This window comes from Pempheris klunzingeri, chromosome 13 (genome assembly GCF_042242105.1).
Source record: "Pempheris klunzingeri isolate RE-2024b chromosome 13, fPemKlu1.hap1, whole genome shotgun sequence".
Lineage (NCBI taxonomy): Eukaryota > Metazoa > Chordata > Actinopteri > Acropomatiformes > Pempheridae > Pempheris > Pempheris klunzingeri.
The window spans coordinates 21,106,680-21,132,348 of record NC_092024.1 but is presented as its reverse complement, the minus strand read 5'-3'; the positions used below and the strand labels follow the sequence as shown (position 1 = coordinate 21,132,348).

The 25,669-nt window shown below is 39.2% G+C and overlaps 2 protein-coding genes across 4 annotated transcripts; both read left to right on the top strand.

The window, feature by feature from the left end:
• Nucleotides 1-4,623: 4,623 nt before the first annotated feature.
• Nucleotides 4,624-14,964, top strand: LOC139211719 (RING finger protein 145). Of its 2 annotated transcripts, XM_070842060.1 has the most exons (11): nt 4,624-4,882; nt 5,114-5,378; nt 6,454-6,562; nt 7,173-7,264; nt 8,393-8,634; nt 9,140-9,315; nt 9,441-9,581; nt 10,181-10,363; nt 10,511-10,658; nt 11,339-11,695; nt 13,366-14,963. In XM_070842060.1, exons 2-11 carry the CDS (start codon nt 5,210-5,212, stop codon nt 14,305-14,307), a joined length of 2,559 nt encoding a protein of 852 aa, XP_070698161.1. In that variant the 5' UTR covers nt 4,624-4,882; nt 5,114-5,209; the 3' UTR covers nt 14,308-14,963. The 2 variants fall into 2 exon arrangements, with proteins under 2 accessions (XP_070698161.1, XP_070698162.1); XM_070842061.1 differs by lacking the exon at nt 4,624-4,882 and having other exon boundaries at nt 5,196-5,378; nt 13,366-14,964.
• Nucleotides 14,965-16,440: 1,476 nt separating this feature from the next.
• On the top strand, nt 16,441-25,092 carry LOC139211597 (ubiquitin-conjugating enzyme E2 D2-like). 2 transcript variants are annotated; one of them, XM_070841856.1, is made up of 8 exons: nt 16,441-16,890; nt 18,007-18,070; nt 19,091-19,122; nt 19,329-19,406; nt 19,875-19,980; nt 20,388-20,481; nt 20,666-20,715; nt 23,519-25,092. In XM_070841856.1, the coding sequence occupies exons 1-7, from the start codon at nt 16,867-16,869 to the stop codon at nt 20,712-20,714; spliced, it is 447 nt and encodes a 148-aa protein (XP_070697957.1). In that variant the 5' UTR covers nt 16,441-16,866; the 3' UTR covers nt 20,715; nt 23,519-25,092. The 2 variants fall into 2 exon arrangements, with proteins under 2 accessions (XP_070697957.1, XP_070697958.1); XM_070841857.1 differs by lacking the exon at nt 20,666-20,715.
• The last annotated feature ends 577 nt before the right edge of the window (nt 25,093-25,669 follow it).

Genomic DNA, 25,669 nt, shown 5'->3' with positions numbered 1-25,669 from the left:
CAGTTTATGTGGATTTGACAGAGCCAGACCCCCCTACTCCTCCTCCTTCTTCCTCCTCAATCCCACCTCCCTCCTCCTCCTCAATCCCACCTCCCTCCTCCTCCTCAATCCCGCCTCCCGCTAAAAAAATGTGCTTGAAAACGGACTTTGCAGTTGACATAATGTGGGTTATGTGCAGTAGTCGAATGTAACTAAGTTCATTTACTGAAATAAGGTGTTGAGCTACTTGTACTTTACTTGAGTACTTCTGCTCGTACTTCTACTACACTACCTGTCAGAGGGACGTGTACTTTTTACTACACTACAGTTATTTGATGAATTTAGTTATTTTGCATGGTCAAATTACAGTCAGATTCAGATGGATGCTGACGTTACCATTTAAGGCACAACTGTGTCTAAGTCCGTCCTCCCAGAGCTGCAAACATGACCGTAGACTCTTGTTTTGTTCATATACTGTAGGATATAGTGCATATAGCAGAGTAAATATAAATCTGCCATGTTCAAAGTAGCAGTGAAAGATCTACCTTACACTCAGCGCATCTTCTGCTCTGCTACCCACAATGAGGCTTCATTTGGAGGATGACACACTGTAATCAGTTTTTAGAGGATGATAACTCAGGTATTAGCAACTAGAGATGTTACAATAATAATAATAGAGTAATTTAACTACTGCATAATGAATGCAAACACAGCCCACCTCTATACACGATAAACAGACCTCTCTCTGCACTCATAGGGCCACAGAAGAGATCAAACACAATCTTTAGTCTCCTCAGAGCCACATAAACCTCCAGTGAAACCGTTAAACACCTTTGACAGTCTTCCCTCACTGCTAGACATCTTTGTGAGATCACACTGAAGAAAGACCCACATAATGTGTCAAAGATCTGCTGTTATCTGTTTATATGATGTCTCAATCTGACACCATCCCTCTCATTGGTGGTATTGGTGACTTTTTGCCAGAGAGATGGGACTTATGTGCTTGTGTTATGTGTTTTGTTTCATACTAACTGATTTAAGTTTTACTTTTTTTCTTAGTGTGAGTTGGTCTTCTTGGTTTGAGTGCCTGGTGACGCCACATGTTTGGATCTTGCAGGTGACAGGAAAGACAAAACAGATGTCGCAATATGTATAATGTGTTTGTCCTGGGTTGTTGGTGCTGCTGATTAATACCGGTGATTTTGTCGTGGAGTGAAAGTGAAAGTTGTGCTGGAATTTAAAACCCTAATTCCTGCACATTTTTCTTGTTATTTTTCAGTCATTTCAGTTCACTCCCCAGCTGTAAATTGTCTCTCTCCACTCTGTGTTTGGACATAATCTTTTATTTTTCATGATTCACATCGTCCTCCGCCTCCCTCTGCTGCTAACCTCAAACCGCCAATAACCATCTAGATAACGGCATGAATACCAAACTGTCCATATATCCTGTAGCTGATTGTTGGTGCAGCCTCCTGTCCTCCATCTGTAGCGTGTCTGTAGTGACTGAGATTTATTACAGCAACAACTGATTATTTAATGAATTTAATGAACACAGTCACAGGGAACACATCAGCCCCTGTTTGTCTGCGTCCATCCAAACCACATATTTTTTAAATTGTCAGCAAACCATCACATCTGTGTTGTATTTAAGTTGCACTGACATGAACTTGACTCACTTGGCTGTCAACATCTGGCAAAATGAATAATGTCGCAATGCAAGATGGCATTAAGAAAAACAAGGAGTCACTCTCTGGGCTGTGTATGACTTGTCCCCATGTGGTCTGTATGTGCATGATCACATAAACAGGCTATACAGCGAGGCTGCCTTTGTTTGTGTTTCCAGGTTTGGCTCAGAGCCGAGCTGTCAGTCTCTCTCCTCGCCGTATTAAAGGTCCTTAACACATGACCACATTAAACGGAGAGTAAACATCTCATAGATGTTGTTGTGCTCAGTGGTAGAAGAAGGATTCAGATCCTTTACTTAAGTAAAAGTACCAATACCACACTGTAAAAATACTGCTAAAAGTATTCAATGCAGAAAAATCCTCATATTTTAGAAGCTGGAAATCTGCTTTTTTTTTTACATGTAAATAACTGGAAAAGTTTAAGAAAAATTTATTTTCTGTCTATAAATTCATTGATTAATTAGCAGATTACTTCAGCTGTATTTGTAAATACTATTGAGTAGCTTAATTAACAATAAACCATCATATTTCACATTTCTTTACATGTTTTATGTGCAAATTGTGTGTGAATATATAAAGTAAATAGTGACTAAAGTTGTCAGAATATTGTAGTGAAGTTAAAAGTACATTTTTTTGTAAAATCAGGAAAATTAAGAGGTAAATATAAAAGTATTTAAAAGTAAAAGAACCCAAAGCATAAAAATCCTCACATTTGAGATGTAAAACAAGAGAAAAGATCAAAACCTACACTAAAAATTGATTTTTCTTTGATTGATCGATCAACTCAAACTGATTAAAGGGCTAACCATTTTAACTGTTCTCGTTTAATATTCTATAAATGTACTTTATAACATAACCATCATATCATATTATTTAGAATTAAAAATTAAATATAAAAAATGTGAATCTGTAAAGTGACTTGTAGATAAATGTCAGATAAATGTAGTGAAGTAAAAAGTACAATATTTAGTATAATAAGGAAAACGTACTGTTCTTGTATACATTTTATAAATTTGATTTTATCCATCAAATAACAAAACCATAATATCATATTCAAATTGCTTCAGCTGTACTTTAAAATGCTGTTGGGAAGCTTAGTTAACGAAACCATCATATTTTAAAAAACACTTCTTATGTTTCGTGTGCAAAAATGTAAAAAAATGAAATAAAAAACTTGTGACTAAAGTTGTCAGAGAAATGTAGTGAATATTTACCTCTGAAATGTTGTGGAGTAGAGAAGTGTGGAGCGGAAAGAAAAGAACTGACTCAAGTCAAGTACAAGTACCTCAGATTTGTACTGAAGTACAGTACTTGAGTAAATGTACTTTACTTGTTACAGTACAGTTCTAGTTACGTTACAGCTTGTGCACTTATTAAGTTTATTAATATCAGAGGTTAGAGCTCCTCGGCTTTGCCAAATACTGTTTGGGTCAAAGTTTTTGAGAGAAATATGTGTTTTTTTCTGCAGCAGTTTTTATGTCTGAATGTTAAATACGTGTAAACTTGTGACTTTTACGTGTTGATATCTGTGTGGAATCAAATATAAACTACATGATGTGAGTAACGGCTTTGCTGGAAGAAGAAAAGAGGAGAGGCAGGCTACCTCTCACCCACACAACCAGGAAATGCACTTTTTTTATATTACTCATCTTTTTTCTAAGGAGCTGCAGTAATAACATGTAGCCACATGTCACGACCCTACAGAGCTGGTCATGAGATAAATTGCAGCTTCTTCTGGGAATTTAACTTAAGTTGTTTGGATAGACATGTGGGATGATGTTCTGTGCTTTGTGGAAAGAAATCAGACAAATGCTGCTGACTACAGATGGATGATGGTCAGAAAGATGAACGCACTCACAAGTACAAAAAACACACTAATAATCTACCTGTCAAAATACGTCTTAGTCCCTCTGAAATGTCAGGGACCCTCTGCGATGATGGGTTTGGATTTTCTGTGGTTAACGTTCCGTCTGGTCACAACGCTTGGTGTTGCCTGCTTTTTTATTATTCCCTCGTCCATCCATTTAAAACCTAAAAACAAGAATTACAAGTAAAGAAGGAAATACGGTTACTGTTTATATAAACATGTTTGAAAGTATGAAATTGGTCCAGGACATAACATTGATAGCTGTTGCTCCAGTCTTCAGCTGTTTGTGAAGTAATACATCTGTCACATTAGACCAGTGGTTCCCAACGTTTACTGCATGTGAGCCAAGTCTTCTTGTCATAAATTACGACTTTAGTTAAGTGCCGTGAGAAATTTGACCCAAGGGTCATTTTTCCTCCCCAGATTCTTTCCTTTGAAGGACTTTAAGAGGCTCAGAAAGGTGAAAGTATTTCTGACAAATAAGCAAAATGTAGAGAACAGTCAAAATAATTAATGCATTATTTTGTGCTATCCAAAAATCCATTCTCTTTTATACCTTTAACCATCTTGTTAGTCTCCACTGAAGCATAATAAGAAGACTACCAACTGGGAAAGCATATGGAATCAAGGTAGTATAGATTTATTGTTATTTCAAGTCTGTAAGTTATAGCACTACACATAGGAAACATATACAAATATTTTAATTTAGGAGAGAATAAAATACGAAACAATAAATCCAGTTATAATAATTCCAATTATATAAACATAAACTTATTTAGCTATGGGTCTATGCAACCAGACATTATGCACAGTATGGTAGACTGTAAAACACATCTTTCATATGATTATAAAGTTCTTTTATGGTATCTCATTTCTACTTTTGATTACAAATTTCTAGATTTGGTTTACAAAACTGGCAACTAAGAAAGTCTACGTTGCACCACGTTGCTTAAAATTGCAGGAGAAAAAAAAAAAAAGTAAATTATGATCATTAGTGGTTATTGTTCCTAAAACATTACTTTTATTTTGAAATCCTGAATACCCGAAGCTGATTGGTGTGCGTCGATGAGACGTCATACAGGAAATGGCCACGCAAGCGAGCGGAATCATAACATTGCATTGGAAGTGTCTCTACTCCTCCTCATAGCGGCTAATTTCAGCTATTTTAATTCGCTTTTTCCATGACGGCCGTATCAGATTATCTTTGACGAGCGGAAGTTACAGGGAAAAGTGAAATATTCGGTCCGCGGTGCTGTGAAAACATGTTGCTGGTCGCTGTGAAGGCTAACCAGCAGCAGCAGCTACTAGCTAGCAAATGGCTATCCGGCTATGATATCTGTCACTGTGCAAAGTAAGTGGAAAAACTGCCGCTCTGTACACGCCAGCTGCTTTAAAGCTGTATGATTGTGGTGTCCTAATTAAAAACGTGTCTTCTGCACTTCTCTAGCCTTAATTAATCGCTCAAATGTGGCTCCAAAGGCAGAATTCACAGCTAAATAACGGCCTGGTTGCTCACAGAAGAGTCCCTGGGTGCCTCTGAGTAGCCTAACATGAGTTAATTTTTTTAAAATCTGTTTCTCAGATGACAAGAAGACGAGCAAAGCAGTGCCAGCAGTAGCTAACAGCATGTGACACACAAGCTCCCTGCTCACCCAAATAGAAAAGGTCGGTTTCAAAGATGCCTCGTCTGGAAGAGCTGGCCAACGTCGCCCTGAGGGTGCCGAGCATCCTGGTGCTGGACCTGCTGTATAAATGTGACATTGAAGGTCTGACGGAGCACCTCAGGGCCAAAAATGAGGACATGCTCTTCAAATACAAATATGTCATCTGGAATATGTACTATCTTGGTATGTGTGCTTGTCGTGAGTTTTAAACAGCTGTTGCATGATCATACTGGACTTTTAGTGAATACCAAATATTTTCTCTTTGTTAAGGAGGAACAGAAGGCTGCAGTGAGATTTTTAGCTCTGTTTTCTTTCTTTTTGTCATTCAGTTGTAGGACAGCATCTAATGTAACATCTGTAGATTATTTTCTCGAATAACCGATTGATTATTAGGTCTAGAAAACAGTGATAAATGTGCAAAATCCCAGTCCTAGTGTGTCCAACAAATAGATCAAAACTCAAAAATATTAACTTCATTATAAGTCATAACTTGGAAAAAGATGCAGTTTTTGGACATTTTGTTTGAAAAACGACTTAAATTATCAATCGCTTATCAAACTAGTTGTTGATTAGTTTTCTGTCGATCTATTAATCAATTAATCGACCAGTGGTTGGAGCTCTACATTCCTGTATTGGGTCGGCATCCTTTAAGAGAATAAACTCACTGGTCTGAGCTTGACAGAGAGTTTTGCTCTCCTGTGATGCTCTAAATGTTGCCTCAGAGGAGCTTCTAGGTCGCCTCCAAAGGAATTAAATCAATCAACATAATATTTGTATGGACTTCTTAAAGAATGAGTCAAACCTTGAATCCTAACTGAGATTAGTGCTGTTATTTATGTTAGATTTCTGTGTGCCCAAGTTGTCATAGCTGTCCACTTTTTCTAATTCTAGTTTGTCAAATGTGAGGATTTTCTGTTTTTCCTTGTTTTATGTCACTGTGATTGATGTTGGTCAGACAAAACAAGATATTTAAAGTCACCGTGGGAAATTACACCCAGTATATTTACTATTCTCTGACATTTTATTGATGATTAAACAGTTAACCGAAAAACTAATCAGCAGTCTGCAGCAGAAAAAAAGTCTACAGTTGAACATGGTGTGTTTTTAATTTTAGTGTTTTGGCAGCTTAGTCAGACAGATAAATCAGATAAATCTTGTGTGCCTTTGTAGTGTCTGTCTTTTATACCTTTATATCATCAATCTTCACCGTTGGCTTCATCAAATACAGAAAACATGAACGTTTCCGTTTGCGTTGTAGGTCATCTGATAAACGTGGTGGTGTTGGTCCTGCCATTGAGACACATTGTGACACTCTACCTCCATATCCTCGCTGCCCTACTCCTGTACATGGGGCATCAGATTTCCAAGTGAGATGCCATTATACCACTACTACTACTACTACTGTTTCCACTACTACTAGACCTTTTATATACCCAGATCAGTTTTCTCTACCGACAGACCTTGGCTGTTATCACAGTCGTTCCCCTCCCTCTGTATATCCGGTATCCTTCAGCCTGATATTTAATTTTAACTGCACTGTATCGAGTGTTGCTTACTGCTCGCTTTCTTGTTTATTTGTCTTGTAACGTGAGAACAAACAGGGATTTGTTCAAAGGCTTCATGCTTGTTGCTATAAAAAGACCTGACTTGATTTATTTAGACAGAGATAAAGAATTACTACTTTTATTTTTACTTTTAAGTATTACTAAAGTAGGATAATATATCACTTTCAGATGTTTGTGTATCTACTTATTTATTGCTCAGTTATACGTTTATTTATTTATTAATTTCTCAAGACCCAGTAGACACAGTACTGATACAATCAAAGTACCCCTGAGTAAGGGCAGGTACTCTGAAAGACAAGCTAACGTTAGAAAGATGCAGCATAAAATAACAACTCAGGCAGTTGTCTTGTGTTTTGCAACACACACTGTACAAATAATTATAAAACCTGTTTTTTTCTCATTAATTTTACAGGGATTATGTTCGTGAGGAGCTGCAGTACGGTTATGAAGGAGCAGTGTACCTCGATTCTCTGGCCTTCAACAGATTTGTCTCTGCAATGACTAGTGAGTCCTGAAACCAAATGTGCATGTCAATATTCAGCATTTAGAGTCATATTCGTAGACTTTTTTTGTTTGCCGTTGTGCTCTCCCTCAGGCAGCATCAGTGCTGCCAGATGAGGACATTTGTTATGTAACTGTGCAGGTAAAATTGTTTGAGACGGGTGGTGATAATTCAGGCTTCTTTCTTTACCCTTTGGACGGTTTCCACCATTGAAAAGTTAGGCTATATTTTTGAATTTTGTTTCACCTTTATTGTAACATCCATCCATCCATCATCTATACCGCTTATCCGTCAGGGTCGCGGGGGAGCTGGAGCCAATCCCAGCTGACTTTGGGCGAGACTGGTCGCCAACACATACAGACAGACAAACACTCACACTCACACCTACGAGCAATTTACAGTCACCAATTAACCTACATTGATATTAACCTTATCAATGTCCATGTCTTTGGATTGTGGGAGCCACAGGGAGAACATGCAAACTCCACACAGAAAGACCCCAGTTCAAACCTGGAACCTTCTTGCTGTGAAGTGCTGACCACCGCACCACCATGCTGCCCCTTTATTGTAACAAGTTTATTAAAATAAAGGTTGAGATCATTGAGACCAAGGACATTTTTTCCTCTCTTAAGGGAGAACTGGCCACAAATGGCAGCAACACATAGTTTCAACATAAATTAACATTGAAACACATGAAACATAGATTTGAGAGAATAAAATAAATAATTTTTATGTGGGCAGTATCATTGAGTTTTACATGGCACTTAGTTCAGCTGGCTCAGCTTGATATGAAATGACTGATTCTTACAACTAAAATGAAACTTTTCTATTCCACGTTATTCTGTCACTTTATGATTGAACACTTGCAAACACTTGAATATGTTCATGTGAAAACTTTGTCATTTATTGTAACATTATCTTTAAAGACTTATTTTGTTTTAGGACTTCTATTATGATGTTCTCTGTTGGCCTTGGATTTGTCTAATTACTGCATGGAAATTAAAAATTGGGCCACGTTTTATGATTCATGAAAGTTATTGGTCTATATCTTAAATACAATCTACAGTCGTGATTGCTTAATGTAGTAACTGAATAGCTTACTGATTGTTGTCGTTCTGCTTCCTGTTCAGGTCAGATTATTCTCAGCACCCTGTGTGCCTTCCTGATGAAGACCAGAAAGGTGTGGTTGTTCTCAGCTCACATGCTCCCCCTGCTGGCCAGACTCTGCGCTGCTCCTCATGCCACGCTGTTAACCGTCAACACCTTCTCCATGGGACTGACCGGAGCAGGAATCACCATGTTCCTCCTCTCAAACCTCTTCCTGCCATATCGCCTCGCAAGGGCTGCCTATTCAGAGCTGCTGCAGCTGGAGGTACTCTTATTCTGAAACCTCTTTTTTAGAAATATCTATCTCTATATTAAAACATTTTCACGTACATCTGAGGAGTTTGTAGACGCCTTAAACGTGTGAGCACGGTTTGATTTGTTTTTTGTGCAAGCAGTGTTTTTGAAATTCAATAAAGCCACCACTCAGTTGACAAAGTTTTGAAGAGATTATGGCTGTTTTATAGTGCAATATTACTCAATTAAAATTTATCAATGCCCTTTTACGCATTAAGAAATCCTTCTCTTTGTCTTTCTACACTTGTAGAAATATCTGTAGGTGTATTCAATAATAAAAACTCAATTCAAGTGCAGGTACCATAATAGATGTCATGGCTTTTCACGTGTAAATAAATCAAGGTTGATTTTCAGACATTACATCTACTGTTCCTGTGTGACATGTGATAAAAATCTGCTGTGTGCTCACACTTCTTTGCCTCAGCAATGGTCCTCGTTAAAGCTCCTCGTCACGTCACTGGTTTCGTGTCCCTCAGGTGATCGAGCTGTACAGACTTCTGGCGGTGGGGATCTCTCTGTGGAACCAGTTTGCCGTCCCAGTGCTCTTCAGTGTCTTCTGGTTTGTTCTGTTTGTTGTCCAGCTGGGCTCAGACGCCATGTCTGCTACCGCCTCAGCAGGCCATCAGGGAATCTTGTTCTTCCTGCTCACAAGGTTTGCGGTGATTATGTGGATTTATGCATCTTATTCCTTTGTGTATGTTTGTACCTGATGTCAGACACATTGTAATTTATTTATAACTTGGGTGTTTTCTTTGGTTTATTTACTGAATCCTACAGTGTCTCCGAATGTTGTGCCACACCGTACTCTCTTCTGGGTCTGACCTTCGTGGTGTCCTATCTCGCTCTTGGACTGCTCAACCTATGCAAGTTCTACCTGGGAGGTTACGCGGCTATTCAGAATGAGAACGTCATGCACAGGTAGGATGTCGTCTCCATTGTTATGCCCCATCTAGGGCTTATCAGTCATGTGAGTTAAATGTCGGTTACTGACTTACTCAACAAAAGTGTCTCCCAGCACATTAACTCCTTCTTGAAAAAGATAAAAGGCAACTCAAGGAATTGTAAAAACGTTTTATTGATTTTTGTATTGTCTTTGTGCAGAATGTTTACGTGAGTACAGCATGTTTCTAATGGTGTTAGTTACCACTGGTGGGCGCCAAAGTCATATAGTGGCAGTAAACCTTACTGGTGATTTCCTAGAACCAATTACTGTGCTGTGGGATCAGTTGCTTGGAAAAGTTCTTCCCTTTTGTGCAACTCACAAGCAGACTTGGCAGCAATACTGTCAATACAATCAGTAAGGAAGCAATAACAATTATTTTCATCTGTGCTGATTTATTTTATTGACTCATCAATTGCCGTTCAAAGATCAGCTTTATATCAGTTAAGACAAGAGAAGTCTCTTCTAAAGCACAGCAAAACATTTTGAGTCCAGCTACCGTTATCTCTGTTACTTTTGCTCTATTATATCTTTATTTTACCTTGAATTCTTTATTCTTTATCCTCCTGGTCCTCAGAGGTGTGACCGAGGGCGTCACTCTGCTCCTGCTCGCTCTTCAGACGGGCCTGTTGGACATGCAGGCTCTGCAGCGCACCTTCCTCCTCAGCATCATCCTCTTCATCGTGGTGACATCAACCCTGCAGTCAATGATCGAAATAACAGATCCAGTTATTCTGGCCCTTGGTGCATCACGCAACAGGTAACGGCAACAGCAGTGAATGCCGTTTCTTTTTTGATGAGATGCAAGTGAAAGATGCTGAGTTATAAAGCTACTGTATATGTTGAAGTACAAATTGATTTCAAAAGTTACAGTTGCTGTAACTTTCTGTGTCCTCTGTGCTTCTAGGAGTCTGTGGAAACACTTCCGTGGCCTCAGCATGTGTCTGCTTCTGCTGGTTTTCCCCATGTTTATGGCTTATAAAATCTCCCAGTTCTTCCACATGGACTTCTGGCTCTTAATACTGGTGTCCAGCTGCATGCTGACGTCCCTTCAGGTAGGAAGATTTACTGTATATGTCTGTTGTTGTTGTTAAATGCTGACGAAAAGAAGCTGGAATACTCTTTGTAGCGCAAATGTTTGAAGAACTGAAGTACAAAAACTTTGAAACTTTGAATAAAATATCATTAAATTGAACTTCCCTAACTGCTAAATTAAGTAAGATAACTAATAAACCAGCAACCGATAAAGTTACTTTGGCACACATGCTTAATGTTTTGAATTGCTGAAATTGATTTGTTGTCAGTTTCAGTCTGACAGCTTCTTGACTATCAGTTTTATTTATTAGAATAAGCACGGCACTGATGTTACAACAGTTACGTTTTATTTCTGATTTGTGAACAATATGAACCTGAATAATATCAGCATATCAACATGTCTTAATTGAAATATGCTACATTCTGCATTTGGCAGATTGTAATGTGTTATATGAGAATATGTTGTTTACGATCAGTATCATCATATTGAGAATAATAATGGAATATCAGTGTGCATGTCAACATAGTCTGAAACCCATAAAAACAAAAACCTTTGACTATTAGAAAAAATCAAAAATGAAAGATGTAAAGCAAAAAAATCTTTGAGCAAGAATCCTTCCAACATTACAAGTCACGTCATTTCCTCTATAAAATAGAATATCGGTAATATTCTACATGAAATCGTGTGCTGTTTGTCCAGGTTACAGGCACTATGCTGATCTACTCCCTCTTCATGGTGGAGCTGTTTCGCAGCGACCCGATCGAGAGCCTGGACGAAGTGATCTACTGGGTGAACGCCGTCAGCAGGGTGCTGGAGTTCGTGGTGGCGCTCTGCGTGGTGGCATACGGCACCTGGGAGTCGCTGTTCGGGGAGTGGAGCTGGATGGGCGCCTCTGTCATTATCATCCACTCGTACTTCAACGTTTGGCTCAGGGCTCAGTCCGGCTGGAGGAGTTTCCTGCTCCGACAGGAAGCAGCTAAGAAGATCAACTCCCTCCCCAAGGCCACGGCTCAGCAGCTGCAGCAGCACAACGACGTCTGCTCCATCTGCTTCCAGGTCAGTCGCACTGTCACGGGCAAGTCATGGGACAACAGCATGCTGTGAGATCCAAAGCGCCATCTTAACCCTGATTTGACCATGACAACTGATTTTAAAGATCATGAAGCGTCTGCACAAAAAAAGGGCAGGCAGTACACGTGTGCAGGGAAGTAGGATTTTAACTAAATAAAATCAGACTTCAGACTACTTGTAGTGTCATATCAACCATGTTTGATGTTTTTTTTCAGTTAGCTTGTAAATACAGAAGTTTTCTCACTGTCTGAGTCATCTAGTTTCTAGTTTCATCTATTTTCACTTGTGTGACAGATGGAGATAGACAGCTATATTAAAATCAACATGGCCACCCTTGTAACATGCCTTAATATTTAGCTTTTCTCCAGCGGTGATTTAAGAATTACTTGGATTAGGGGGAGTTTGTACCAAGAGGCTGTTGTCGCTCTTGTTGTTTTAGAGATGTGGCTAAATTGGGTGACAGTATACATGCAGGCTAGAGATACAGTAGAGCATGTTGAAAATCTCTCTCTTCACATAAACCTGGAAATAATCAGAGGGTTTGAGGATCCAGACACATGTAAAAACACAAGACATTATAATGTTTAAAATGAAGACATACGTAAGATACTGCACTGTTAAATTTGTGACATTGGCCAACTTTGAGCTCTGATCTTGAGTTGTATCTTTTCCTTTGAAACCAGCTGACACTCAGATGGGTTTGATCTACTTCCCCTTTTGTACAAAGGTTTGCCTGTGCCACAAATTTACTTAAATTTGGTTGCTAGAAATGCAGAATCTTAAATATTTCCTCTTCGGTTGTCCTGTCATAACATCTTGTTTGATGTGTTTGTGTTTCCGCAGCCTAGAACTTTCTGATTATTTCCAGGTTTACTGTTTCTGTTTTACATTCTGCTCTCGGACATATAATGTTGAAACCACACCATCAATATGAGACCAACTCCCCTCTAAATGGTATTTACTGTATGAAAAGACCCAAAGTACCATCATGATATCAACATTAGTATAGTTATACATTTTGTGATACTAGACCGTGTGGCCCATGTGACGTACACTGCTGTGTTTATGTAACACTGTGGGTGCCAGTTGTTCCTGTTTTTCCAGTTCCCACCTCTTCTTGCACTGTTCTGCCTCCATTAAAACCAGTTAATATTGTTTGTTTCACTTGTCTGTGACAATGATCACTAGATTGTTACCAAGGATGCAGCTACAAAAAATCATGATAATACAACAGAGAACAGTTAAAGAGATGATGTTAGCCCAGCGTTTGCTAAATGAAGTATTTAGATACAAGTACATCCGGTGTCCTAACCCATGATGTATGAATTTACTGCATAAAAGAACTATATAGATATAGGTATGAATAAGTACAATTATAATATGTATAATGATATAGTAAAGTTAAAAATGTTTTATGGAAATACTGTTTTATTACTGTATGTTACACTATACGTTAATAAAGCCGTAGTATGAAGTATATATGACAGAAATCAAAGAGCACAATGATTATAGCACATGATATGTGTTTAATACATATATAATAAGTATTATAACTGTGTAGTATTATTATAGATATGTTCTTCTTATACTACTACATTAAGCCAAATACTGCTTTACAGGTATTCTTGTCAAGTCAACTATGTCTCTCCTCACAGGAAATGAGCGCTGCTGTGATCACATACTGTGGACATTTCTTCCACGGCAACTGCCTCCGCAAGTGGCTGTATGTGCAGGAGACGTGCCCCATGTGCCACCAGACGGTGCGGCCCAGCCCGTCAGCTCAGAGCCAGGCTTCAGGCGACACTCCGGCTGCTCCAACTCAGAGAGACGCAGAGCCAGATCCGGCCGCACAAGAAGGAGATCAGCACCAGGACGACGACACGTCCCAAGACACGCAGAGCGACGCCGTAACTCCTGATCCCACCGAGCAGCGGGAGGAAACGGGAAGCTTTGGGGACGGAGACTGTGGGACAGGAGACAAAGACCATCCAGCTGAACCTCACGGGGAAGCAGTCCAAGGTCTTTGTTTCAGCTCCAGTGGAGACTTTGTGGGTTTTGTCAGTCCACTGTCAAGCTGCTCTTCAGGGGACGCCCCAAGTTCCCATGTGCTGCTGGGTAAAGCCTCTCCTCCAAACATGCACAATCAAGGTGAGGAGAGCGGCAAGGGATCACCTCTGCCATCTTCTTCTCATGCCGCGAATGAAAACACGGTGGAAAGGCAACCTGACACTAATGGAGTAGAATCTGAAGATACTTTATGTCCGAGAGTGCCACAAAACGGTGATGGTAGACATGGTGGCTGTGATGGGACGCCTAAACCACGGAACAGCTTTGATTCACCAGATTTAAACAATATAGATACAAATCTTGAGGCATCTGGTGTGAGCCTTGTTGAAAGCCAAACATCTGCCAGATCATGTAAAGAAAACTCAGAACTCTTAGACTGCGTTGACGATCATCAAACTCATGAAGGTAACGGCACACATTCAGATTTGGACCTGGACGAGCTCAGAGAGGCTGAAACTGTCCCACAGATCCCCCGGCTGTCCTCCTCAGATGCCACCTTCTCTTGCATAAGCACAGACAACTGTGACTGACTGCTCTGCATCAGTGCCTTGAAGGGGTAAAAGGGTGAAAAAGGGTGATCCTCCATAATGGGGAAACAAATACATTGGCCTTCTCTCGTTTGGAAAATAATTGTGTCTTTTACCAGACAGTGTAATGAATGTGCTCCAGTTGAGCAAATATCATGCATCTGGATTAAATAAGGAGACAAAATTATGTTGAGTTACAAAGATCCTTATTGTACAAGTGTAAAAATTTAAATTCACAGAAATTATGTGTAACTATAAAGCAATTATCTTGAGTCAATATTTACCAAATTCTAGCAGGTTACGATTAAAGATGTTTACTTAGAGAAATTAAATGACATCTGATTTATTAATTTTTTTTTTTTTGCATTTCATGTTTTCCAGTGTCCTGGTAGTTTTCATGTAGCATTTTTGTGAAAGCAATGTGGCAAAAGGAAAAAGCTTCAGCAGTTGTCTTTGTTATTCATGAATCAGCCTTTTGTACTGTAAAGGTCTCCTGTCTCCCAGTATTAAATTACTGCTGTGAACACGTTCTTTTTTTCTTTTTTACTATGGTCTCTGTAAAAATTAATAAAGCCATGACAGGTGCACAGTGAGGCAGTTTTAGTGTGCCAGATTTATGAAGTCTAAACAAAACATTTCTTTTGTAGCCTTAACCCAAGAGAGCCCAGGTAGCATTTTTGGCTTATATGTTGATTCAGAGATAATAAAAATATCCTGCATCACAATCATCTACAGTAAAGTATCATAATGAGCATAAAAAGCTTAAAATAATAATTGTTTTGAAGATGTTTCTACCATATAAACCACAACTAACAACTAAAGGATTGAAAGGAAAAGTTTGATTTATTAAAAGTGGGATTGTATTGAGTTATTTATCCATTATCAGATGGAGGAGCAGACACAGCATGGATGCCAAGTAGTTTATGGCTGTGGACGGGAGCAACAGAAAAATGTAGTTTGGGAACCTAAAAAGAGCCCACAAAAAAAAAAAACATCAGTTTATGCTGCTTTACATTGCTGGCAGCACTTTTTTTTTGAGGAACTGAAACTGTAGTATCGCTCTTCTCTCTCTTCAAAGCCACCAGACTGTATTTGGAAACCATTCTAGCTATATTTTTACACCTTTTTACGTTTTAAATCTTACTTTAACTACATTTATCTGACAGCTTTAGTTACTGGTTACTTTACAAATGAAGATTTTCTAAAATATGATGGTTTGGTATACATTACACTGCATTACACTACCCAAGAATACTGTATATACAAGCACAATTCATCAATTTGCTGTTTAATAGAAAATTCACTATGATTTTGATCATTTCATGTAAAAATCATGTTTCCAGCTTCTCAAATGTTTGTAACAGAGCGTTTTTACAGTGTGGTATTAGCACTTTTACTTAAGTAAAGGATCTGAGTCCTTCCTCCACCACTGTATGTGTTTGGATTAGTGTTGAAGACCACTTCTCTGGTTTTTGAAAACAAATGCAGCAGAAATAATAGATAAAACATGATGAGCGCCCTTTGGGAGACCTTTTCACTATTCATATTTTACTCTGACTACATTTATCAGATTCAGTTAGTGGTTTCTTTACAAACTCAAAACATGCATATTTTCTCAAATGTGATGGTTTATTATACATTAAACTTCCCAGCAATATATACAAGGTCAACTGAAACGATTAGCCATTTGATCAGTCTGTGATTGACAGAGAAGTGACAACTATTTTGATCATTTCAGCCATTTTCTCATGTTAATAATATATTTCCAGCACCTCAAATGTGAGGATTTTCCTGCAGTAAGTACTTTTACATTTAATACATGAAGTGCATTTTCCTAAATACAGTAACAAAGCTTAGTAACACTGTAAATGCATGACTTTTTAACAATGTTTTGCAGTGTGGTATTTGTACTTTTACTGAAGTAAATGGCCTGAACACTTCTTTATGGTCACAGCACAACATACACAACGTCAGCTTTCATTAATACTTAAAAACCCTTTATAATTAAACGCCGACATGTCCTGACTGGTGTGTTGTGTTTTGCAGCAGGCTGCTGGTGACCAATCTGCCCCCACATCCGCCCCGTCACTCAGCAGCCAACTGCACCGCCTTCTCACCATAAACCTTCAAATACATGTAGGCAGCCCAGCAGTCGGCTAGCAGCATCGACCGAAACCTAAAGAGGAGCACCTTTTGTCGGCCGGGTTACTGCACCTGGAACGCGCACTTATTCAGCCTCCACCGGGGATACAAATAATCCGAAAGAAGACGTTTAAACTGCGGGGAAAGCGAGGGTTATCGACGGACAGTGAAGCGTCTGTCGCTCGGCGAAAATAAGCTGGATAAGATCGCCAGCTAGCTAGCTTTGTTAGCAACTCCGCGCATACGTAGTTTTAGCTCCGCTAGCACAGGCTAACTGCGCTAGCCCGAGAAGAAAAGGCCGTCGAGTTGACCCAGCGTCAATTATTTAACAGCTCAGCGGATCATCCTGGCACACCACGGTTGCCGCTCACTGCTTGGATCGGACAACCTTCAAATTAAAGAGTACAACATCAAGAGAGGATGGCTCTGAAAAGGATCCACAAGGTAAGATAGCGTTGACGCTAGTTAAGCTAACTGTTGCCTCGCCGCGCTAGCATCCCACAGTGTAAGCTAGCGCTGTTCTTCATACTGCACCCCGTGAAACATGGCGGTGAAACATGTTCGGGGAAGTGTTAATCTTTTGATTCTCCGTGTGTACAAGTGTTCGGCGTGTTCACAGTTGAGTGAATTGACATTTTTTTTTCGCTGTTGGCACCGGCAACCACACACTGATACCAGCGTTAAGCTAGCTAACGTTAGCTAACAAGAGCAGTTTCAGTTTCAGGTTCCGTGTGTTCGTCGAAGTGGATTGACGGTGTAAAAAAAAAAAAAAAAAAGAAAAGGCCGCACCAATTGCCCAACACTTGATACCCCCTTACATAAACACACACGTTTGAATGTTGTTTGGTTATAGCACGTAGCCTCGCGTTTCTCGGTGACCAGCTCATCGTTTTAAACATTTTGCAATAGTTGGTGTGACTGGAACCCATGACTCATGTAACTCACTGAATCTCACCGAGCCGTGTTCATGATACATTTCCTTGGTATGTGATCGTATTTGCTGTGTGTGCCTGTGCACATCACAGGGTGTGTTCTGGCAGTCAAATGGAGGAAGTTGGCAGCAGTAGAGCAGGGTAGCACCTCCTGAGGTGTTCACACGGTGGCTTCAGTTTGTCCCTCTGCTGTTGACTGTGATCTTCTCCTGAAGGAAGTCCATAAACTAACTTTAAGAAATGGAGTTTGTGTCAGAAGGGCGGGGTGGGGCAGTGGCTTCCACCTCACTCTAAAGTAGCTGGGGAGCTAAAAATAACAGCAGAGGCTATGGGGAGTGTATGCTTGGGGCTCATCTTGCTGCTGTTAACTGTGGTGACGATGGCAAGGTGGCCCCCTGCCCCTGGGCTGGTGTAGAGTTGAACTTAGAGAAGAGCTGCAAGGAGGACGAGGAGGAGTATTGTGAAATAAAGATGGTACACAACCTCACGTGTGACATCTCCAATTCCCCAGCCACCCTTGTTGACATTTACTACCAGGATGTTGTTTCAGATCGCCTTTTTTTTGTTTTTGTCTCTCTAGATTACTGTGGTCTAATTGGTTATTGTTCTAAACCTCTTTTCATTACAGGAGCTTAACGACCTGGCTCGTGACCCTCCTGCACAGTGCTCAGCCGGCCCAGTGGGCGATGACAGTAAGTGTCCCAGGACAGGCCAACAGTTTTAGGGCTACGCTAGATTATTATTGTGTTACAATTTCCCACAGACCAAAGTGGCATTTGAATGCTGAGTTTTGTCTGAGCAGCAATCAAAAACCAAAGATTCAAATTATTAATCTTGCATGACAGAGAAAACTATCACACCTTCACTCTTGAGAAGCCAGAAATGGTAAATAATGGCCATAGTCAGTTATTTAGATAGCTGCTATCAATGTATTTGCTGTTAATTTGATAGTTTGGTGGCAAAACGACAATGAATTTTAAATACAAAACTAAAACAGAAAGTTTGCTGTTGTTGGCCTACCACTGCCTCGATCAGTGAACTAATATGTTAAAACCTGAAAGTCACAGCAACTAGACTAACAACTTTGAGAGGTGAAATTCCTGTTTTTGTCAATGGAGTCTGGTGGCTTGGAACAGAGAGATATAACAGCGGTTTAAAAACATCTTAAAGGTCTATCTTTGTAGGGATCCTTCCTGTAATGTTGTGAAATGCTTAGAATGACAATCGTAGCCTGTCGATGGCAAAAACAAGTACTTTAAGTGAGTACTTTTATGGGTGAGGTCGCCACAAAAGGATTATGTTAAATACACTGTAGCTCATTCTTAGCTGCCGGTGGAGACGATCTACTGGGCCAGTTCCAAAACATTTTGTACTTGCCAGTGATTTTTGGACCCACCGTATATTTTGAAAAAATAGGACCTATATTTAACCTTAAGATAAATTGTACTGCAACTCTAAAAGCAGAGATTGATGTAGGTCTACTGCTGAGCACTGGTCATGAATACCTCCATCCTAAAATAGAGTGATGGACACTAGAGTAAAACTAATACCTAACCACCATGGCTACAGAACAGCACTGGAATTATTTAAATGGGGAAATGGTTTTACCTGGAAGCTGCACAAACCTTTTTAAGGAGAACAGTTCCTGTCAGGTTACATACCTATGATCCTTCCCTGTTTCCTAACCTTTACTTTCTGTTCTTTTTCTGCAGTGTTTCACTGGCAAGCCACAATCATGGGACCTGTAAGTAGATACTTTATGACATTATTGTTGCCCTCTTCATACTGTAGAGCGGCATGATGTTGAAATTTGTCACCAAGGTCGCGTTCCTGGCTGCTTTAAATGTGCTCATGAGATAATGGTTGACATTTGACTTGGTAATGAAGAGCTGTAGACAGGAGGTTTTAAGATAATTCTCTCTCATATGTAAATGTCGTTCTTTCCTCCAGTGTGACAGTCCATATCAGGGAGGTGTTTTCTTCTTGACAATTCATTTTCCTACAGACTACCCCTTCAAACCACCCAAGGTAAGCTGAAACACACCTGAAGCAAAGATTTCTATGTTTATTGCTTTGATACATCAGTGTAATTCATGACGTTATTGTCATTGATCTAACGAGCCACCTGTAGTATCCTTCATCCAACAGACACAAGTCTTGGTTGCAACATTAAGATAATGGCTGGTTCAGTGCAAAGAACCAAGGTCAAATATTGTACATGCGTGACACTCTTAATATATTATCATTAAAGTTACAGAGAGACGATAAACAATTCCTTTAAGTGAAACTGAGCCCAGCAGTTTGGCATCCTGAACATTTTATCTGTTGACAACCCTCATGAGGCAATACCGGTCGTTCCAGAAGTTCACAGTCATGAGTGTCAAACGTCACTGACTTGTGTGAAGGAATTTATATTGCATAACCTTTTAACTTGCCCCTGGCTCTTTTATTTTACTTGTCCTCACTGTTTTGTTTTGTTTTTTTTCCCTTTTTCAGGTTGCATTTACAACAAGAATTTACCACCCAAATATTAACAGTAACGGCAGTATCTGTCTGGATATTCTCAGATCACAGTGGTCTCCTGCACTTACTATTTCAAAAGGTATGGATAACGGATCTTGACAGTGAATTTTTTTCCCCTTAACTAGCTGACAGCAGGGTCTGAAATGAGGAAGATACAGACTAGTAACAATATTGCAGTTTCATTATGCTTGTGGGTTGAGTTTAAAGTTTTAAATAAGCCCCATACCCAGTTTTAAGAGTGATGACCAAGAGCATTTTGATATTTTAAATGTCTTCGGTTGAATTGACTATTTGTTTATGACAATATGCACATTTCTGGTTTAGTTATTTGTAGACATTTCAGGATAAGCCAAGCAATGAATCTGTTGCTAATGAAAGTAAAAGTAACTTGTGTAGATGAGATAAAATGCAACATGTTACTTTACTTATTTGCTCATTAGAAAATTGTATAGAAAAATTTGCTTACTCGGTCTCCGTTTCCCGCAGTTCTTCTCTCCATTTGCTCACTCCTATGTGACCCAAACCCTGATGACCCACTAGTGCCAGAGATCGCACGAATCTACAAAACAGATAGCGGGAAGTAAGTATAGTACACCAACTTCTCTGAACATGTGAAATAAGTCATTCTATCTCTTAACAGCCCTGTAGTACATTATGTATTTACATTTATCCACAGTTCCAACTGTCAGAGGCAGAGTTAATTACAGATTCACCTGTAAATGTATCACCCCAGTCCAGTATGTAACCTAATTTCACTCTGTCAGGTACAATAAGCTAGCTCAGGAGTGGACTACGAAGTATGCCATGCTTTAGGGTAAGGCCAGGAGGCGGCGCTGCATCTTGGCTAGTGCTGTTGGTTGGTTGTGTGTGCTGCTCGGGTCTCACTGGCATAACCAGAGGCTTGGATCCCTGTTATGAAGTATAGAACCGCGTTTCCACTACACAGTACGGCTTGGCTCAACTTCTTTTCTCAGATTTTGGTACAACTTTTTCTCAATTTCATTTTCCACTTCAGGTACAGTAGTATCGTCATAGCAACGCAACACAAATACAAACTGCAACTTGCACTGTACATTTACTGCTAAAACAAACAAGTTCACCGCTAACCTTTCCTCCTGCTGCTCGCATTCAGAGTCATCCTCAGGTGCTCGCTGTCTTCACTCGCTCAACCAACCACTCACTCACTGTGCGCGCACACACACCTTTAAAGGAGCCATGCTGCTTTTATAACAGGACATCAAAAAGATTGCGTTCTTGATAAACTCTACTCTATTCTGATACTTGTCGGTCAACTACTGCGTGGTTTGCATGCTGCCATTTAAACGGAAAGGAAATCCAGGTCAAGTGAATGAAGGAAAGAAAAAAAAATGTGGTTGCATTGACGTTAGCTCAGCTGTTTCAAAATGTTTGGTTTGTGCAGGATGTCCTGTGTCGCTAGTGACACTTCTCTGATGAATCAGTGGTCTGCAGTTTTCTCACGTCACCTTTTTAGTATCAACTCAGCACATTTTGACGATTTTGTCAAGGTGATGCCAAAAAAAGGGTACGAGGTAGTTTCCGTAACTTTCATTAATGGAAAATCAAAACAAGTGAGGCACGTTGAGCCGTGTGATGGTGAAACAGCATACGACTACTGAGACTTTGAGTGCACTAATCTCTAGCTGTCTATACATATATAGAGTAACTTAGATCTTAAACAAAGTTAAAACAAACAAGTTACAAGAATATTTCTGCCCCCAACTGATGGTCCAGACCAGAGAAATGAAGCTCCAGTAGGAGGAGGAGAAAAAAACAGGGAGGGTAAAACAGATTGGGTGTGGTCATAAACAAGTATTTTTTACACGCCTGATAAACAGAGATTTTAGATAAACATCTTTTTAAGACCACGCCTTAGTTCGGATCCCATATTTGATCCGAACTAGCAATATACATTATTGCTGGCCATTTTCCAACACAGGCCACACGTTTACGTAAAATCTCTTCAGTATAGTTGGAAAATAAACTTGCAGAGACATAGTTGATCCATCAGTTAAAAATTGGTTGCCTTTATTTTTCACAGTCATCATTGTTGCACTGTAATGCAGTTGTCAGCAGGGACTCTTGTGAAAAATGTTATTGGAGGTGCATTCAAGGACACGCCAGCAATTGGCTGCCGAAAAGAACCGCATTCATGAGCTATGATGCCTGAAACTGAAGCCCAGCGGAGACACAACCAGTAGGGCTTCTTGTATGAAAGGTTGCTGTTTGAGCAGATTATGAACCCTGAGGTGTTTTAACAGTGAGCTGATGGATTAGAAAAAAGAAAAAAAAACAGGCAACAAATCTTTAGCTGTGATGCTTTTTATCTCCAATGAGTTCCAAGTCTTTGCCAGCTGTTTTTCAAATTGTACTGAAATGAATGTGTGCCTGTGGCCTCCTCGAAGGAAATCGATCTCAACGTGTGTTTTGTTTGTGAAAATGGTCGGAAGGATATACTCTAACATAACTTTAACATTTTATTTAGTGGAGGCAGGCACATCTTTACACAATTTCAGGGTCACAGGACTGGCCGTTCTAATAAAACAGGAAAAAGCAGGAAAGAAGGGTAGGAAAATGAGCTAAATATAAAAGTGGGCCTGTCGTTAATAGTTTTTAATAAAAATAAAACCCGTCACATTCACAGGAGGTTCTTGGCTATGATATAAATGTAAACAGGCACCTCTTTTTATATGTCCAGAAAGAGAGAAGTCTCACTTTCCACTGAGCCTACACTCACAGGATGCAGTCTTTACTTCACCCAAACCTTGAACTTGGTCATTCCCACCTTTTTTAGGGCTTTTTAACAAATAATGTTGGAGAAACTAGCAGGAGTAGCTAGATTTTGGAAGCATCCATCTGTCACTGAACCATAATTCTAAATTTAAGCCTCACTTTCTCTGCTATTCTAGTGCGGCTAGCTTTAGCCTCCCGTCATGTGCAGTGGGTGCACTTATAGTTAAACACGTACGTTGGCAGACTGTCTGAGTTTATTACAGTCATGCAACAGCCACAGACACCAGTTATATATGACGAGCTATTTCATTCATTAATTGCAGTCAGGCTGTTATGAGAATTTCAACCAATATAACAAATTGCTTCAGTAAGTTGCAGTCTATTTTTTTTTATTAACGGTCCCATATTCTGCTCATTTCCAAGCTCGTACTTGAATTTGGAGGTCCATCTACAGGTTTACATGGTTTAATGTTTAAAAGAAAAAGAAGTCACTGTGGTAACGTGTAAAAGCAGGATTTTCTGTGCATGTTAACGCAGCCACTAACTCGAGCATGAGTTTCTTTGTTGTTGCAAAAACATGAAGCCGTACTTGTCACATTGGCATGTAAAGACGATCCCTGACATGTCAAAGAAATATTTCTCTATTTCAAATTGGGAAGCTCAGTCTGTACAAAGTGTCCAGCCTGTTCTTAGGACGCTAATTTGACTTTAAAAACCAATGTGCTCAAAGTGCATGTGCTCTAATAAATTATGAATGAAAGGCGCTTGTTCCCATTTGCGCACAAGTCATCAACAAGGTTTTTATGGTCAAAGTGTTGCGTTGGAATTGGATTCCCAAAGTTGATTTTTCTTTTTTCTCTCTGCAGATACCACAGAACGGCAAAAGAATGGACACACAAATACGCAATGTGATGACATCGTCTGGAAAGCTGGTGGAAAATGTCATTGCTGGTTCAAACTTAAAAAAAAAAAAAAAATCCAGGATTCTGTTTTTGTTTTTCACTTTTTTTTTTCTTTTTGTTTGTTAATCAGAGCATTTTACTTCCTCCTTTTTCCCCCCACCTGTGCGCTCATAAGAAGATAGTGTTTTCTCTCTAGGACACGTGCCAGTTTCTGTGAAGTTTCTACTCCCGTTTTGTATGGAGTTTAAAAAAAAAAAAAAAAAAAAAATCACCATGGTTCTGAACACTCGGCTTGAGCATGCACCAGTGAGTTTTTTTTTTTTTTTTTTTTTTTTTTCCTCCAACCCCAGATTGGTGATGTTAGTAATTTACTCTGCACACACACAGTAGAATCTGATGCGACTGGTCTCCTGACGCCGAACTGCGTATCAACCCCGTGACGATCCAGCAGCTGAACTGGCCGGATCCCGTGCGGCTGATATTTACTTTACCGTGGGCTGGATTTCTCAGAGCACTTGTAGAGACGCCTGTTTTCTTGCCGTATGCGTAAATTTCTGAATTTTAAAGTACTTCGAATTTGGCGAAATTGTGCTGCGTTTTATTTGTTAGTGGTAAAATCTGAAATGGGTGGGGGGGCATGCCATTTCTCTGGAAGACTTAGGAAAAGTGGTCAGTGGCTCGTGTATCTGCCTCCTGGACTGTATCGTTAGTATAGGAATCTATTACCTGGGGGAAAGAAGTGTATCTTATTCCACTATAAAAGTGTGTGTACAGAGAAGCACAGCAGTATATATCAATGTTAAGGAAACAAAATATAAGAACTTCAATGTTGTATTTTATGCATGTTAATAAAGGTAGGCTATTATATCTGATATGTTTCTGCTAATTAAGTGGATTGTAAGACTGAACAGTTGGAAAAATTTGGTTCCCCTCAACGGCTTTCTATTTCTCTTTTCGTTATCTAGAAGCCAGTAGATGAGCTATTAGTTTTACGCCCACTCAAACACTGTCTTCTTGTAGCCCTAAAATATTGATGCAAAGCTAATGGTTGATAATCAACTCGTGGCTCTGTTTCTTTTTAGTTTTCCCTTCAATAAAGTTACTTAAACCAGACAACAAACCGAGGTGGTGCTTTTTGTTTTTCGTTGATGGTGAATATGGAAACATAACTTGTGTTTTAAGTGTCTTCAAATTCATGATAACTTTTTGTTCTGTGTAGAGTTCATGTTTATGTTGTACTTGTTGGAAGTTTAATTTCTCAGAGGTCGAGACTGGTATGATGATTTTTTTTTTTGTGCCTTTTGTTAAGGAAACTGTCAATGACAAAATATAATTTTCTTCATGGGGAAAAATAGAAATGTCTCACTGTGTCTGTCCCCTCGTTTGATTGATAATGATCGTTAATTATACTAATGGGCCACAGATTCATCTGAATATTGAATAAGAGCCAGCTCATCAGTTTAAATCAAATGATTTCTTGGACAAAACCTCCTCGCTGATGTATGCTTAATAATACATTTTCTTCCATGGTAATTAAATATGGAGTTGTTGTTTTTTTTGAAGTTTTACTCTGTAGGTTTTCCAAACTGAATTGCCATATCAATAATTCTGAACATGACATGTTTGTTCAATAATACCAAAACAGAGTATTTAACCTGTTTTTGTTCAACAGTACAAAAATATGTAGAATGCATTTATATAAACATTTGTCTAAAATGAAGAGGTACCAAATAACTTCATTTTACACAACTAATCTGACAATAATGGTGCTAACACACTTCTACACAGACCCCAATTAATCTAAATAAAAAAAAAAAAATCCTGTTTACAAGAGCATTTTTTACAGGTGTGTAGGTGCAGCTGCCAAACTTTGTAAAATGTAAAAAATAAAATATAAGAAACCAACAAACAGTAACCAAGTATATTTCCTCAAGTTGTGTAATTTAGAGACAAGTTTGTATTTGTTTATCAAGTTTTCTTCACCTTAATATTCCTCCTTGATTGATTTAAGAAATATTCAGACAATGTGAGTGTTATTTGAATGCAGAGCTAAAACTGAATAGTTGCCAATCAATTTTCAGTTGATAAACTAATGGTAAATATTGTGAAGTAGTT

Coding starts and splice junctions, on each gene's coding strand:
- LOC139211719 (XM_070842061.1), top strand. CDS start 5,210: ATGCCTCGTCTGGAAGAGCTGGCCAACGTCGCCCTGAGGGTGCCGAGC. Junction 9,582..10,180: donor AATGAGAACGTCATGCACAG/GTAGGATGTCGT, acceptor CCTGGTCCTCAG/AGGTGTGACCGAGGGCGTCA. Junction 11,696..13,365: donor TCTGCTCCATCTGCTTCCAG/GTCAGTCGCACT, acceptor CTCTCCTCACAG/GAAATGAGCGCTGCTGTGAT.
- LOC139211597 (XM_070841856.1), top strand. CDS start 16,867: ATGGCTCTGAAAAGGATCCACAAG. Junction 18,071..19,090: donor CGGCCCAGTGGGCGATGACA/GTAAGTGTCCCA, acceptor CTTTTTCTGCAG/TGTTTCACTGGCAAGCCACA. Junction 20,482..20,665: donor TACAAAACAGATAGCGGGAA/GTAAGTATAGTA, acceptor TCACTCTGTCAG/GTACAATAAGCTAGCTCAGG.